General features: G+C 53.7%; 1 protein-coding gene across 2 annotated transcripts in view; it reads left to right on the top strand.

Moving 5' to 3' along the window:
- The window catches only part of med13a (mediator complex subunit 13a), a 76,899-nt gene extending 60,153 nt beyond the window's left edge, over nucleotides 1-16,746 (top strand). For both annotated transcript variants that reach the window (XM_064352320.1, XM_064352321.1), the window contains exons 15-30: nucleotides 961-1,160; nucleotides 2,666-3,576; nucleotides 4,128-4,295; nucleotides 4,547-4,770; nucleotides 6,468-6,657; nucleotides 7,414-7,801; nucleotides 8,127-8,343; nucleotides 8,723-8,914; nucleotides 9,641-9,864; nucleotides 10,555-10,697; nucleotides 11,047-11,205; nucleotides 12,120-12,305; nucleotides 13,546-13,697; nucleotides 14,291-14,455; nucleotides 15,163-15,263; nucleotides 15,619-16,746. In XM_064352320.1, coding sequence (XP_064208390.1) covers nucleotides 961-1,160; nucleotides 2,666-3,576; nucleotides 4,128-4,295; nucleotides 4,547-4,770; nucleotides 6,468-6,657; nucleotides 7,414-7,801; nucleotides 8,127-8,343; nucleotides 8,723-8,914; nucleotides 9,641-9,864; nucleotides 10,555-10,697; nucleotides 11,047-11,205; nucleotides 12,120-12,305; nucleotides 13,546-13,697; nucleotides 14,291-14,455; nucleotides 15,163-15,263; nucleotides 15,619-15,751 — 3,753 coding nt within the window. In that variant the 3' untranslated portion in view covers nucleotides 15,752-16,746. The remainder of the gene's footprint in view (nucleotides 1-960; nucleotides 1,161-2,665; nucleotides 3,577-4,127; nucleotides 4,296-4,546; nucleotides 4,771-6,467; nucleotides 6,658-7,413; nucleotides 7,802-8,126; nucleotides 8,344-8,722; nucleotides 8,915-9,640; nucleotides 9,865-10,554; nucleotides 10,698-11,046; nucleotides 11,206-12,119; nucleotides 12,306-13,545; nucleotides 13,698-14,290; nucleotides 14,456-15,162; nucleotides 15,264-15,618) is intronic.
- Nucleotides 16,747-17,109: the final 363 nt, after the last annotated feature.

Genomic DNA, 17,109 nt, shown 5'->3' on the forward strand with positions numbered 1-17,109 from the left:
CAAGGACAAAGGACAACCATGCATCCTGACACAACCCCTCCCTCCCCCCCCTCCTCCCCCTGTCCCTACAGGACCCCCCCCAAGCCCAATGAACATCCCCTACATTAATCACCGCAGTTCCCCGCGGAGGGCACTGAGGCAACACTGTGTTGTTTGTGTTCCCTAATCAATCAGGCGGCGCATTGAAGGGGCGCGGGCTTCTGAAGTGTACGTTTGCGCGACACTTGACGTCGTCACAAATCGCCGGTCTCTCGAGCGGTCTCTTGACAGCGGTCACGTTCTCCTGGTTACCGTCACTAACGGCGTCTGTTCGCCCGGACGGAGGAGGAGGAGGAGGAGGCCACTTTAAGAGATTAACCGTGTCTTCCCCGCCTTTGGGTGTTTGTCCTCCGATCTTCGCCGTTTTAATCGCTCCGAAGCGGCTCGTCAGACAGGTTGACACGCGAGCGCTAACTTAGCGAGGAAACGGCTGCGTGTGAAGTGGTCGCGTTTCTGCCGTACTTAAAACACCGGGTTTCCTGTGTGGTTCCACTGGAGGAGGAAAAGAAAGAAAAAAAAAAACGATTTAACGTGCAATTTAATACGTTTGGCTTTTCGGAGCAGGGAAAAACGTTTGAAAGTGAACATAAATATGGAAGCCATTACTGTAAACCGGCTGTGAGCGCTGACCACGTTCTGCTGTGGTTGGAGACATCTTACACCTCTAATCTCTCTCTGTCTCTCTCCCCCCCTCGTTCTGTCTCTGCCTGTGTTTCTCTCTGTTTCTCTCCCTCCCCTCTGTCTGTCTTTCTCTGTTCTCTCCCTCCCCTCTGTCTGTCTTTCTCTGTCTCTCTCTCTCCCTCCCTCTCTCTCTCCCTTCTTTCCCTCCTCTCCCTGTCTTGGTCCTCTCCTCCCCCTGTCTCTCTCCCTCCCCTCTCTCTCCCCTCCCTCCCTCTCTCCCTCCCTCCTTCCTGTACCCAGGACTTCTCGTTCGTGTACAAGCCTGCGATGTGCCAGCCGTTTGTGGGCTGCACCATGTTCGCCCCCCTGAAGGCGCTGCCCAGCCAGTGCATGCAGCCCATCAAGCTGCCGGAGGAGTGCCTGTACCGGCCCAGCTGGACCGTGGGCAAGCTGGAGCTGCTCAACCCGGTGCCCGCCATGACCTTCCTCAACAAGGACGGGTAAGCCCTGCCCCCCCACCCCCATCCACCTCACCCCCTCACTTTAAAGCTGCTGGAACCAATGGGGAGTTTTAAACTCGCTCCAATTGACTACTTCCCGCCCCCCCCCCCCCTTCCCATTCCTGGCAGGTCTTTCTAGTCATTTCCAGGGGATGGTGGATGCTGGAATGCTGGAATGTCCGTTTAGTCTTTTGTTGTTTCCCCTTTGGGACTACATTTCCCAGCAGCGCTCCAGTTTCTCTTAATGTGACTTGTCTGCCGGAGTCGGCGCGGAAACGTGCGCTGAATCGGGGCTAATCGGAGGCGACGCTCCCGTTTGAATCCGATACGCCGCGGACGGCGGCGGTTTGGAGCGAGCCCGGAACGCCGCGGGCCCTGGTGCGCGCGCGGCCTGCTGGATTCAGACTCCTCCGACCAGATGTCTGCTCCCTCGTCATAGCGGGAGTCGGGTTTCAAGGGAGGACGACTTCCTGAATGATTTATGCGCAGCTTCGGTTCGTCGAGATTGCGGTGTATGCAAATGAGCTGCACGGGGGGGGGGGGGGGGGGGCTGGGGGAGGGAGGGGGGCAGGAGGGCTTTAGCGGGGTGTTAAAGCGGTTACGGGTTCCGAGCGTTTGCGGTGTGCGCCGCTCGGTGCTGAACTCAAGTTGCGGCCGTTTGTTTTAATCCACCGTTTCTGTTTTGTGACAAGCCCCCCCCCCCCAAAATGAGGGTCGGGAGGAAAGAAAAGGGGGAAAAAAAAGAAGAGAACGCACTTAGTTTCCGCACTTGGTGAATCGGTCCGTAGGAAGAATGGCGGTTCTGGCGAGCTGCGTGCAGAGCGCTGAGCCCGGCAGTAAATTCCCGGGCCCAGTAATGGCCCAGGCCCCGTTATAACACGGGACGCTTCAGCGCAGCCGAATAAAAGCTGGCTTTGGCGCGGTGCGGCCCGCTGGGCGGTGCAGAAACCCGCTCTTATTTTGGGACGCGCTCCGTAAACGGCTCCAGGGGTGGGGTCCGCGCTCTCGGGGACACGCTGTGCCCGTGCTCCTCCGAGCAGTCGCCTGCCCAAAATAGTCCATCGCGGAGAGACGGGGGGGGAGGCTCCCTGCATGTCAGCCCTCGGCACAGCCTGCTGGCGCTGCGGGCAGCCGCGTCATTGATGGCCAGGTAAGGCGACTGCTGGCCAGGCCTTGACTTCTGATTGGCGAGCATCTGTGATATGTCTCACTGGCAGCCCGAATCTGATTGTGAGCATGTTGTGGTATAGCCAGCTCTGGCACTTGAGTTGATGGCTGAGCAGCCTGGAATAGGACAGCTGCCTGGGCAAGCCCTGATCTGATGCTAGCAATCTGTGGTATGGCAGCTGCCTAGGCAGGCCACTTCTGTTGGTAATCTGGGCTTGATGCTACCATCTGGTTAGGGAATGCCAGGATCAGGCCTGAGTCTGATTGCTGGCGTCTGATTGGTGTGGGGGCCTGTGATTGGAAGTAAGGTTGTAACGTGTGACTCCTCCTCCTCACAGGAACATCCCCAGCGTGGGCAGCACCATGGACCCGGAGTACATCCAGACGTACACGCCCCAGACCCACACGCCCTTCATGTCCAACAGCGCCCCGCCCAGCAACAGCGGGGCGGGCATCCTGCCCTCCCCGGCCACGCCCCGCTTCTCGGCCCCCACCCCGCGGACGCCGCGGACGCCGCGCACGCCCCGGGGCCCCTCCAGCGTGCAGGGCTCGCTCAAGTACGAGAACTCGGACCTGTACTCGCCCGCCTCCACGCCCTCCACCTGCCGGCCCCTCAACTCGGTGGAGCCGGCGACCGTGCCCTCGGTCCCGGAGGCGCACAGCCTGTACGTCAACCTCATCCTGTCCGAGTCCGTCATGAACCTGTTCAAGGACTGCAACTTCGACAGCTGCTGCGTGTGCGTGTGCAACATGAACATCAAGGGCGCCGACGTGGGCGTCTACATCAGCGACCCCAACTGCGAGGTGCAGTACTCCTGCACCTGCGGCTTCAGCGCCGTCATGAACCGCCGCTACGGCAACGGCTCGGGCCTCTTCCTGGAGGACGAGCTGGACATCATCGGGCGGGGCTCGGACGTCAGCCGCGAGGCGGAGAAGCGCTTCGAGGCGCTGCGCAGCGCCTCCCTGGAGCGGGCCGGCAGCCCCAGGGACCGCGTCCCCGACGAGCTCATCCTCCTGCTGCAGGACCAGTGCACCAACCCCTTCTCCCCCATCTCCGGCCTGGAGCCCGACGCCCTGGCCAAGGGGCCCGGGGCCCCCGCCTGCGTGCGCGTGGAGGAGCGGGACTACCACAGCGACTGCTACCTGGCCCTGGAGCACGGGCGCCAGTTCATGGACAACATGTCCGGCGGCAAGGTGGACGAGACCCTGGTCAAGAGCACCTGCCTCCACCCCTGGGCCAAACGTAACGGTGAGAGGCTCAGCTCTAGTCTCAGCTCGCTCAGGTTTACCTGTGCCTTAGATCAGCTTTAACTCTGCTTTAACTAAGACTTGCTCCTCCTTTTACTCAGATTTACCCCTCCTTTAACTAAGACTTGCTCCTCCTTTTACTCAGATTTACCCCTCCTTTAACTAAGACTTGCTCCTCCTTTTACTCAGATTTACCCCTCCTTTAACTAAGAACCCCCTTTGACTCAGATTACCTCTTTATTCACATTCCTCCTTTTTAGTCTCCTGTAAGCTTGTTCACTTTCATCCAGTTTACCCTCCTGTGACTATTGTCTCCTTTAGCCAGTTTACTCTCTGTAAGACTTTGCTCTCCTTAACTAAGATTTATCCTCTGTGACTTTAGTTTACATTCCGTTCAGATTTGTCCTCCTTTGACTTTACCGTTTCACATTCATTTTCAGTTATTTGAACGTCAATACTCATGGCTTTAGTTCATATTCAGTCACATGGTTTAGTCTCTGTTGTCGTGGGGCTGTTCTCCCCGTGCTGACCCTCCCGCTCCCCCCCCCCCAGCGGTGGACGTCAGCACGCTGTGCTCGCAGGACGTCCTGCGGGTGCTGCTGTCCCTGCAGCCCGTGCTGCAGGACGCCATCCAGAAGAAGAGGACCGTGCGCTCCTGGGGCGTGCAGGGCCCGCTCACCTGGCAGCAGTTCCACAAGATGGCCGGCCGGGGCTCCTACGGTAAGCGGCAGGGGACACTTGTCATTACTCAAAGCCAAAAGCAGGCGAGCGTAAGAGGGAGGACTGTGCCCCCTGATCAATAAGCATCTCAAGTTAATTCAGTACGATTTGCTAACGATCCAGATGTTTCTCCAACGGGGAACCTTTTAATTATCATCTGCTGCGTTGAGTCAGGAGCCCGTAATGTGTGGGAACGCAGGTGAGGACTGTGATTGGATCTCTCCCTTTCCCCGCCCCCCCCCCCCCTCCAGGCACGGACGAGTCGCCGGAGCCCCTGCCCATCCCCACCTTCCTGGTGGGGTACGAGTACGACTTCGTGGTGCTCTCCCCCTTCGGCCTGCCCTACTGGGAGAAGCTCCTGCTGGACCCCTTCGGCTCCCAGCGGGACGTGGGGTACCTGGTGGTGTGCCCCGAGAACGAGGCCCTGCTCAACGGCGCCAAGACCTTCTTCAGGGACCTGACGGCCGTGTACGAGGTGAGGGACCCCGCGGCCGACCGTTAGCCGCGGCGCGGTCCGGCTCGCTAACGCCACCGCCACCGCCGCCGTCCTTCGTCCCGGTTTCGTAGCCAATAATATAATAATATAATAATAATATCCTTGCATTTATATAGCACCTTTTCCTGAATGCTCAAAGTGCTTCACGGTCATGCGTTTAACGCTTCATCAGGGTTAACCCGAAAAGCCGTTTTGGGAGTAAATTGCTTATTCCGAGGTACAATTTCCTTCCTTCAGAAAGACTGACAAATTAAATTGGCTCTTAAGTCAAATGAATTTTTCAGTCACATTGCTCTGAAAAAGTTTTCGCAGGATTTCGTACAGGATTTCCGCGCGTCGAAGCTGTCTTCGGTCATCACGGAACAGGATGCAATGTTTTCGTGATTATCAAAGTCTATTTGTCACTTTGATAAAGATCGTTTCGGAGAAGCCCGCATATTTAATTATTAATTATGTTTAAATATGATTCGGCTTCCCCTTCAAAAACGCGTCTGGCGTTTCAGTGGAAAAGCTTAAATAATGAAAGCCCATTTTTTTCCTCCTCTTGAAGTAAAAATACATCTAATAAAGAATTCAAGGAACATGAAAAAGATGTTTCATTTATTCCAGGAAATGGTATTATAGAGCCACTCCTGCTCTCACACTTGCTGCCTGCTGGTTCCATTTTCACTCTTCTTTTTTTATGAAGGTTCGAGGTCCTTCCCCCCCCTCCTCGAGTTTCATTTACATGACCTGATCTCCAGTTCTTCTGTGTCTGCCGTACCGTGGTGTATTTGATGAAACGCACTGCTCTGCCATACGGTCAGCTTACAGTGCTGCGGAGTGTCACTCTGAAATTGCAGAGCTGCTCGTGGAAGTTCTGCTGACGCTCTGGCTGTTGTTGTTCACAAAACGTATAAATGCTGTTCACTGACACGGTTGAAGTTTTGATGTATTTCACGTCCGGGCTGTTGTACATCCTCAGCCGACCGTCGCGGCAACCACGGGACGCAAGTTTTAAACCGATTGTCACTGCCCCCTAGCGACATCCATCGTACGTCGTCAGTCACGGCGACCTGTTTTGCTGGACTGTGAACTGGCCAATCGATATCAATATTGATAGATAACCTATCAGGTGCTAGGATTCTACTGTGTGAGAGTGACAGAGTGGTTGGGGCAATTAAGTCGAGGATAAAGGTGACTTGGACGGGTGCTCAAAGGGAGGAGGAGTTTTAAGTGTTCTCTAAACGTAGAGAACTGTCTCGCTGCTTTAAGATTAACACCAGCGTCAGGTGGTGGAAGAAAGCCGTAAGAATGCGTCCCATTGTGATGTAACCGCCGATAAGTTCTCCTGAATTCCAGCTCGGCAGCTGAAGCATTACAAATACAAACATTAAGCCACCGATGCGGGCGCCAAATCCTCAAGTTGCTTTTTGTGCCTTTTTTTTTTTTTTTTTTGTATTTTGTGCTAGTCACAATGCAGGTCGACAGGTGGGGAAAAAGAAAGACAGAATTTATGGCAGGAGTTTCTGCTTTCTAGGAAATGCCAGGTGCCTGAGGTGTATTGTTAAAAAAACTCTGGTATTCTAAGCAGGTTCCTGCATTCTTATGGCTGATAATGACCAGAATGGAAAGCAGTTGACTTCTGACTTATCAGTGATGTCATGTTGACCATGTTTCCCTCCACCCAATCACAGTCCTGCAGGCTCGGCCAGCACCGGCCCATCTCCAAAATGCACTCGGACGGCATCGTGCGCGTGGGCGGCACCGCCGCCCGGAAGCTGGCCGAGCAGCCGGTGAGCGACTGGTTCCTGAAGGCGACCAGCGGCAGCGGCGACTCCTTCGCCAAGCTCAAACTCTACGCCCAAGTGTGCCGGCACGACCTCGGTAAGCCTCGCGGCACAGTGTTACCTAGGGTCCGATCGAGGCTATGCTAACGGGCGAGGCGTACTGTATATGCTGAGAATGAGTCCCAATTGATGCTACGCTAACGGGCTCTGAGTATACGGCAAAAATGAGCCCCGATTGATGCTACGCTAACGGGCTCTGTGTATATGGCAAAAATGAGCCCCGATTGATGCTACGCTAACGGGCTCTGTGTATATGGCAAAAATGAGTCCCGATTGATGCTATGCTAACGGGCTCTGAGTATATGGCAAAAATGAGCCCCGATTGATGCTACGCTAACAGGCTCTGTGCATACGGCAGAAATGAGCCTCGAACATTGCTACGCTAACAAGCTTGGCGTATACGCAGAGAATGAGCCCCAATCGCTGCTACGATAACGGGCTTGTTGTATACACCGAGACAGACCACCGATCAATGCCACGCTAACTGCCTCATATTCGCAGAGAATGAGCCCCGATCGCTGCTACGCTAACGGGCTCAGCATATTTAAGTGTGCCGCCTGCCGCCCAAAAGCCTTGATTTGAGTGAGCCTAATCGGACACCTCTTACAAAGAAAGGCCTTCTCTTTTTCATAGAGTAAATATGTGTCTTAAGATCAGTGATGTGATAAGGCTAACGTGCTTGTATGAGCTGCTCAACAGAGAGTCTTTTGTTATCAGTTTGATCGGAATTGCTTTACTCATGGTGAACTTTTCCATTCTCTCTCTCCCTCTCTTTCTCTTTCTCTCTCTTCAGCTCCTTATCTTGCTTCTCAGTCACTGGACAGCTCCTTACTTGCACAGCCCAACCCCGTTCCTGCTTCCAGCCAATCGTCATCCACACAACCCCCAAACAGCTCCTCCTCCTCCTCCTCCTCCACGCCGGGCAGTCAGAGCTCGGCGGTCCCCGGCGGCGGCGGCTCGGGCGCCGCCCCGCCCACCGCGGCGGGCAGCGCACCCCCCTCCGCCCACGCGCCCTCCGGCCAGGGCGGGGCCGGGGCCATGCAGTCGTCCAAGCCCAGCTCCTTCCCTCCCTTCGGGGCCCCAGGCGGGGGCTCCCAGGCGGGGCAGAACACCGGCGGCTCTGGGGACGCCTCCACTGCCGCCACCTCCCAGACTCAGGGCCCCGCGGAACCGCCCGAGAGGTACGGTGGCCCGGCGGAGCCTGTAGCCTTTACCGCCAAAATGGAGTCCATTCATATGGGCCATTCAATGATGCCTGTTTCTCTAAACTAGATTTGATCGCTTTTAATATTAGTCATACACAACAGCGTGCAATTGTAACGGTCATTTATTTTAAGTAGACGAACAGAGATGCAGGAAAAGGCTAAACGTAAATACATTCATTGTAAGTAATTCGTAAAGTTGCAGTATCGTAAGCGGTAGAGGATTCTGGGTAAAATGTCCTGCGGCGGAGCCGGTTGGCCGTTCCCGGGGCGCTCCGAGTGACCGCGTGTCCGTCTCGCGCAGCACCATGGAGCGGGAGAAGGTGGGCGTGCCCACGGACGGCGAGTCGCACGCCGTGGCCTACCCGCCCGCCATCGTGGTGTACATCGTGGACCCCTTCACCTACGAGGAGACGGAGGGCTCGGCCCACTCCAGCGTCTGGACCCTGGGGCTGCTCCGCTGCTACCTGGAGATGCTGCAGTTCCTCCCCCCGCACATCCGGAACGCCGTGTCCGTGCAGGTACCGCACGCCCCCACCCCCCACCCCCGCCTCCCTCGGTCATCGCCCCGGGTCGTCTTCCATCTTCCTTTCCTGAAAGAAATCAGGGTTCTCTTTTCTTAGAAAGGTAGAGCGTTTTATTTAATGCACTCTACGGGCTATTTATCTGTGAGTATAGATCTAGAGCAAAGGGGGGGAAATGCTTGCCCACTTAAGGTAATTAAAAATGTGTTTTGTTTTTCTTTCTTTCTTTGAATCTTCGTGACTTTGCCAGCGAGGGGGTCGATTCTCAGAAGTGCAAACGTCAGCTCTGCGCGTGTCGGGTTGCGCTGGAGGTCAAAGTCTGACAGCGTGTGTGTGTGTGTGTCTGCCCGTGTGTGCGTGTGTGTGTCTCTCTCAGATAATTCCCTGCCAGTACCTGCTGCAGCCGGTGCGGAGCGAGGAGAGGCACATCTACGCCCAGCACCTCAAGTCGCTGGCCTTCTCCGTCTTCTCCCAGTGCCGGCGGCCCCTGCCCGCCTCCACCAACGTCAAAACGCTGACGGGCTTTGGGCCCGGGCTGGCCCTCGACACCTCCCTCAAGAGCCCCGAGGTAAAGAGCTGGCCCCCCCGGTCAGGGAACACCCCTAAAAACAAGGACCAGAACCCTGACAGAGATGGGCTTTATGGGGCTTCTTCAGATGAAGGGATTCATGTTTCTTCATTCATAAGTTTTCTTCAAATAGTGCTGGTAGAAACTGATCCTGGGTCAGAATCCACAGTCTACTCAAAAAAAAAAAATGGTTGGGAAAAGTGTGGGACGCTCATAATATATACAGTAGCGTACTTCAGCGTTTATATTGGTTCTGGAATCTGGGGGAATAGAACCATGAACGTATCTTTAAGTTTTTTGAAATGGTGTCAAAGTTAAGTATAAGGGGGGATGGGGCAACAGTTCTAGGACAGTAGAGGTGTAGATATAATTAGATAATTTCCTTAATCTCTATCCCCTGGATGCTGACTAAGCTAACCTGTAGCGCTCACTCACTCAGTCACATGCTTTCCGTACATTATCTGGACGGGTAGGTAACATGTGACAACACACCCAATGGGATTTCTCAAACCCTGGTTGGCTGAGAGTTTGCAGGATCTGCTTTACATTGGCATTATAATGACTTCCTGAGCACAGGGTGCAGCATCTTGTTAACGGAGCACATACAAGCCGACGGCGAGGCGATGCGTGAGTTCGGTGCGTTCTGTGACGGACAGCCGCGCTGCGGCTCTGGCGCCCGCTCTCGTGACCTCACCTCCCCCCCGCCCCCCCCCCCTCGCCCCGCAGAGGCCCGAGTGCTTGCGGCTCTACACGCCGCCCTTCATCCTGGCGCCCGTGAAGGACAAGCAGACGGAGCTGGGCGAGACCTTCGGCGAGGCCTCCCAGAAGTACAACGTGCTCTTCGTGGGCTACTGCCTGTCCCACGACCAGCGCTGGCTCCTGGCCACCTGCACCGACCTGTACGGGGAGCTCCTGGAGACCTGCATCATCAGCATCGACGTGCCCAACAGGTGAGCGCGCCCGCTAACGATAACGCCCGCGAAGCCCGTCCCCATCTCGTCCGGGACGGGCCCAAATCCGGCTTTTCGTTCCGCTTATCGAGATCTTGATTAAGTGCCAGGATCCATCGATTTGTCTTAGAGTTTTAGCGCTGGACGCCAGTCGCGCCAGCCGTCCTTCGAATGAGATTAGACACCCTCGGTTAAGAGCGTTCGTGCTTTTGAACGAGAGGTCGGAAGATTGCTGGGCCCTCCTGCTGATCCTTGAAAGCCAAAGCGCTTGATTATGAATGAGGAGAGAGCTCAAGTGCTCTGGATTTTTATACGTAGCGCCGAAAGATGCTCATTTTGTTTTGCGCTTTAGTCCAAAGGCAGAAAATTAATTCTTACTTTTTAAAATTTTGTAGCTATACGTGCTGAAAATACTGGCAACTGTGCATTTGATTTAAGAAAATAATAAATGTTAACTTTTTACCAATTTACTTTTTTGTCTGTTTTCTGATTGATTACAAGTCCTTGGAAATTTAGAAAAAGTTTCCTTGCAGGTTGTTAATATTAGCATTAGCAGTGTTAAAATTAGCATTAGCATTGTTAAAATCAGCATTATAAATGAAGCAGGAGCGCTGAGATTAGCGTTAGCGTGTCACACGGTGAGGGCCGTGAGCTCAGCGGACCTGACGGCGGGCTGTGCTTCTCTCCCAGGGCCCGGAGGAAAAAAGGCTCTGCCAGAAGACTAGGGCTCCAGAAGCTGTGGGATTGGTGCCTGGGCTTGGTGCAGATGACATCACTGCCCTGGAGGGTGGTGATTGGCCGCCTCGGACGGATAGGTCACGGAGAGCTGCGAGGTTGGGGAAACTCACTCACAGGAGCTTATCTAGAACGTTCTTTTCCGCTGCTTGCGTATATCATTGCATACATGCTTTTAATAACTAATGAATTAAATAATGTTAATAATTAAAGGGAGGTGTAGCTGTAGGGTTTTTTTGTTTGTGTTCTTTTTCCTTTTTGGAGCCAGGCTGTGTCTGCAGCCTCTGTGCCTGACACCTTGAGCTCTGTAGCTGTGTGGCTGGCTGAGGAGGGGAGGGGAGGGGAGGGGGGAAGGGGACTGGAGGGGAGGGGGAAGTGGAAGGGGAGGGGGAGGTGGGCGGGCCGCTGGGACTAAAGCGCTCTTTTCTCCGCCCCCCCCCCCCCCAGATTGGAGCATTCTGCTCAGCAGGCGCAATCTGCAGTCGCTCAGCAGGAGGCTGAAGGAGATGTGCAGGATGTGTGGCATCTCCGCCGCAGACACTCCCAGCATCCTCAGCGCCTGTCTGGTTGCCATGGAGCCCCAGGGCTCCTTTGTCATCATGCCAGGTATTCTCTCTCTCTCTCTCTCTCTCTCTCTCTCTCTCTCATCCCACTCCCTCTCTCATCCTCTTCTTTCCCTCTCACCCCCCCTCTCTGTCTCTCACTCTCCTTCCCCTCTCTCATCCGTCTCTCTCACTTTCATCCTCCCTCTGTCTCTCACTCTCCTTCCCTTCTCTCTTATCCATCATTCTGTCTCTCATCCCTCTCTATATCTCTCACCATCCCTCTTATCTCTCGCTCCCCCTCTCTCTGTCTCACTGTCTCGTCCCTCTCTCTCTGCCTCTATCTCTTACTCTCATCCCCCCCATTCGTGCCCTCACACACACACACACACACACACACACACACACAACCAATGCTTTTTACCTTCTAGCTGTTTTGTGTTTTGTACAGCAGTGCGTTGTAGTAGCCCTGCTGTAGTACTGAAGCCCCGCTACTCTGCTCCACCAGGCTGCCAGGCGCCAGATCAGCGGGTGCCTTCAGTCCATTTGGAGCTTCTGATGCGCTTTAGCAACTCGCCAGATACGCGCGTGTCCCAGTAGCGCTTTATGGCTAAATTGAGCAATGTCAATATTTCAAAAGCCCCTATTGATTTTGCAATTTCGCCATGGAAATCACTTGACAAGGAAAGCAGTTGTTTCATTATTTCGAGAGAAGCGCGGGGTTAGCTTAGCTGCCAAACTGTCCGCAGAACGCATCGCTCAACGATGAGTAATTACCGCGGCCGGTTCAATTTCGTCGACAGAGCTGACATGTCAAACTGCGTGTTTACTAAAAAAACGTTTAGCAGATCAAAAGAGTGTTTTCTTTGGTCTCGGACCTTGCAGAGAAAAGCGTGGCGCTTTTTTAAATCGGCGTCTTTGTGATGTTTTGAGCGCTCTGACCGCTCCTCCTCGGTTTCTGTCGCCCCCCCCCCGCAGACTCGGTGTCCACCGGCTCGGTGTTCGGACGCAGCACCACGCTGAACATGCAGACGTCGCAGCTGAACACTCCCCAGGACACGTCCTGCACGCACATCCTGGTGTTCCCCACCTCCGCCTTCGTGCAGGTGGCCAGCTCCAACTACACTACTGAGAACATCGACATCGCCTTCAACCCCATTAACGGTGAGTCCACAACCCAGCCTTAGCTACACTACTGAGAACATCCACATCGCCTTCAACCCCATTAACGGTGAGTCCACAACCCAGCCTTAGCTACACTACTGAGAACATCCACATCGCCTTCAACCCCATTAACGGTGAGTCCACAACCCAGCCTTAGCTACACTACTGAGAACATCCACATCGCCTTCAACCCCATTAACGGTGAGTCCGTAACCTAGCCTTAGCTACACTACTGAGAACATCCACATCGCCTTCAACCCCATTAACGGTGAGTCCACAACCCAGCCTTAGCTACACTACTGAGAACATCCACATCGCCTTCAACCCCATTAACGGTGAGTCCACAACCCAGCCTTAGCTACACTACTGAGAACATCCACATCGCCTTCAACCCCATTAACAGTGAGTCCACAGCCTAGCCTTAGCTACACTACTGAGAACATCCACATCGCCTTCAACCCATTACGGTGAGTCCCAACCACCTTACTACTATGAGAACATCCACATCGCCTTCAACCCCATTAACGGTGAGTCCACAACCCACCCCTAGTACACTACTGAGAACATCCACATCGCCTTCAACCTCATTAACGGTGAGTCCACAACCCAGCCTTAGCTACACTACTGAGAACATTGCACCATTCCGCCTTCAACCCCATTACGGTGAGTCCACAACCCAGCCTTAGCCACTACTGGACATCACATCGCTTCACCCATTACGGTGATCCACAACCCAGCCTTAGCTACACTACTGAGAACATCCACATCGCCTTCAACCCCATTAACAGTGAGTCCACAGCCTAGCCTTAGCTACACTACTGAGAACATCCACATCGCCTTCAACCCCATTAACGGTGAGTCCACAACCCAACCCCAATTACACTACTGAGAACATCCACATCGCCTTCAACCCCATTAACGGTGAGTCCACAACCCAACCCCAGTTACACTACTGAGAACATCCACATCGCCTTCAACCCCATTAACGGTGAGTCCCTGGCCCTTCTGACCGTGTGGCGATCGAGCGAGAGCGCGCTCACGTGTCGCCAGGGGTGACAGGCCGCCGTGTTCCGAATCCGTCCCTCTTCGTCTTCCTCCTCCCCCTTCCTCTTTTCACCGATTGCTGCTCGACTCTGTGGATTCCATGGGCGTGACTGCGCACCTCAACATCATTTTTTGCTTATTGTGAGTCCCTTCGGCTCAGAAGAGTGCTGAGTGACCCAAATTTTGTAACTTGCAGACGGACCGGACGCCATCGGCATCTTTGACCTGCTGGAGTCCGAGAACGACCTGGTGGACCCCGACATCATCAACATCCTGCCCGCCTCCCCCACCACCTCCCCTGTGCACTCCCCCGGGTCGCACTACCACCACGGGGGGGACAGCAGCAAGGTTAGGCCCCCATCCAAGCCCCGCGTACTGGGTCAGCTGCTCCAATACCGATCTGGAGCGCGGGGGGGGGGCACTGCTCAAACGTGCACTTTTTTTTTTTTTTGACTTGTGTACGTGTGTGCCGTGCGTGCAAGTGTGTATGTGTGATTGTCTTTGTGTTGTGATTGTATGCGTATGTTTGGCTTTGCTTGTGTGATTCTATGTGTGTGCGTGTGTGATTGTTTACGCGCTGTAATTATATGTATATATTAGACTTTTATGTTAGACTTATTTATATTTGGATCCGAGTGCGCTTGAGATTGTTTATGTCCTGTAATTGTGTGTGTATAGTACCCTTGAGTCTCTGGTACGTCCTGTAATTGTATACTTATATTTTCGATTCCCTGTGCATGCGCGAGACCGTTTGCGTCCTGCATTTGTATATATTTTCGATTCCCCGTGTTTGGATGCATGGGTGAGGCTGTTTATGTCCTGTAATTGTATGTGTACGTCTTTGAGTGCCTGTGTGTTTTTTAACGCGCGCTGTTAACTGTATGCCGTTTGTGGGGCGCGTGCATTCTGGGACTGATCCCCCCCTCCGCCCCCCCTCTCAGGGGCAGAGCACGGACCGGATGGAGTCCCACGACGAGGCTCCGAACATCCTCCAGCAGCCCCTGGCCCTGGGGTACTTCGTGTCCACGGCCAAGGCCGGCCCGCTGCCCGACTGGTTTTGGTCGGCCTGCCCCCAGGCCCAGAACCAGTGTCCCCTTTTCCTAAAGGTAACCGCTTCCCTCGCCCTGTTCGCGGCGGCGGCGTAGCACGTAGTAAAGTTGTGTAAGTCGCTCTGCATAAGAGCGTCTGCTAAATGCCCGTATTGTAAATGCAATGGACTCTCATTCGTGTAAACATGTCCGCGTGTTATTTCTTACGAGCTCCAAATAAGGACATTGCCCCGACTCTTTATTACTGCACTGCGTATCCGGTGTCTTTGCTTCCCCGTATCGAATGGGTGATTACAGCGTCTGCGTAATGCCCGAGTCGTCCATCTGTTACCTTAAATCTCTTTCTGCCTGCCCCGAGTCACATGACTCGGGTTCCTCGCCTTTAATAATTGACGAGCTCTCCAGCAGGGCCGTGTGAATAATTCAGGCGGCTTGTTCATTGGGTCGGGGCGAGCCACCGATGGAGAGGAAACTGAGATTTTTAACTCTAATCAAACGAGAGCCATTTTGTTTCCTGAGAGAGTTTGGCCCAAAAAAAAAGTCCCGGCACGAAACATTACCGACGAGATACTAACATTGACTAAAGACGGATTAATACCTCTGATGCGCGTATGTATGGGCTGCTATCTGAATGCTGAGCGTAGAGCTTTGCGAGTAGTAAGGATATGTCCACAGACCAGTACTTTGAGAAGAGAGGGAATGTGTGAAATGTGTGCAGCTGTCTGACTGACACTTTCTCCCCCTCCCCCTCCCTCCCTCCCCAGGCCTCCCTGCACCTCCACGTGCCTTCAGTGCAATCCGACGAGCTGCTCCACAGTAAACACTCCCACCCCCTCGACTCCAACCAGACCTCAGACGTGCTCAGGTACGCCGGACCCGCGCCCGCAGGGACCGCGGCGCGTAGCGCGTTTTGTGCGCTACGTGCTACATTACCTGTTTGACTTGTAGCGTAGCGTAGCGCCCGCCTGCTTGTCTTGGTGCCAGATTGTGGTGAGGTCACTGAATGCCGCTCGACGGTAGGTTTCCCCCCCCCCAGTGCGCAGTTAAGGCGCTCGAAAATTGCCTCTTAACAAGGAGGCATGTCTGCGCTTTCGCATTAAACGATGATGGAGAAGCGAATATAGCCAAACACGTCCTGCGTGTGTGATTTTTAGCATCTGTTCCCCGAGTTAACGTCTGCTCGGCTCCCTCTCCCCCCCCACCCCTCCCCCCGTCCACAGATTCGTCCTGGAGCAGTACAACGCCCTCTCCTGGCTGACGTGCGACCCTGCGACCCAGGACAGGCGCTCCTGCCTGCCCATTCACTTCGTGGTGCTGAACCAGATGTACAACTTCATCACGAACATGCTGTAGCCGACGGAGCGGGAACCAGCCCTGGGGGACGGGGACGGGGGGGGGGGGACGGAGGGGTGCTAAAAAGGGATTTTAAAAAAACAGAAAGAAAAACAAAAAAAAAAAAACAACCTGTCTGATGACTACAGTGCTGGACTTTATATGAGTTTGGAACTCTTCCTTGCCAGTGCGAGTGGACGGGCGTGGCGGGCGATCGATCCTACAGAGCCAGTACCGTGGAGCCAGAGAGGCCGGCTTCTGTCTGCCGACAGAGACCCCGCAAGCGTGGGAGTGGCCACAGAAGCCCCGCCCCCCCCGGGCTTGCGGCCGTGGTATCCGTTGCCGTAACAACGCAAGCGGCCAGTCCGCGCCCGGCGTGTCTGTCGAGAAGGGGAAGGAACGGGACGTTCGCAAACGAAGCCAACCGATTTTGACTCTTCATTATAAAGACCTGAAATTCCTTGTCTTTGGATGAAATTGTATCCAAATGAAATGCCTGCATCTATCTTATTTATTGTAAGTTTTTAAATGTATAATTTGTCTTATTTCTTAACCTCTTTTATATATTAAAAAAATCTAGAAGGTTTATATCGCCTTCCTGCTTTAAAGCAATTGGTCTAAAATATATGTAATCGTCTTAATTAAAAAACCAACAAAAACCACAAAAAAACAAAAACAAAGTTGCAGTAGGTTGCTTTTAGAGTATTATTTTTTGTAAGGGGGGGGGGGACAGAAATTTGTATTGTCATGATGTACAGATGAAGTAGTTTTGGGGTGTATGCCCTTGCCATTGTGTGTGGGGGGGCTTACGGCTAAGCTGCAGCTTCGGAGTACTTGTACAGCAATGAAGTTCACTGTGTTCAAATAAAAAGAGGTACATTGTCGTATATAGTATTTTATACCACACATTTAGACACAAAAAACCAAACGGCAATATATATAAATAATTATATATTAATGCGGCGCCGCCACGGCTGGTGCAGCTTCTGTTTTAGGAATAAAGTGCGTCAACTCAATTCTCCTGTGCTTGTGTTTATTTGGGGGAGGGAACTGCTCTGTGAAAATTTGGTCAAGGACACCAGTGAAATCTGCACTTCTGACAAACAGAAAATGAAGTCCTGCATATATATATATATTGTATATCTTATTGTAGTCAACTCCCAGGATTCAGCCCTGTACCCCTGGTGTGGTGACTGGTGAGGGGTGGTGGGGGGAGGGGGGACCAGTTCCTGTAAGGAAGGTAGATATGGAGTTTCCTTATTCACCCAGAAAGCCCTCAAACTCCCACTCCCCCACCACCATCCCCAAAACCCCTTCCTTTCCCTCAAACCCACTCAATCTGGCTTTCCTGCACAAATGTGGAGGACACCTCTGACCTG

Source organism: Anguilla rostrata, chromosome 9, assembly GCF_018555375.3.
Source record: "Anguilla rostrata isolate EN2019 chromosome 9, ASM1855537v3, whole genome shotgun sequence".
Classification (NCBI taxonomy): domain Eukaryota; kingdom Metazoa; phylum Chordata; class Actinopteri; order Anguilliformes; family Anguillidae; genus Anguilla; species Anguilla rostrata.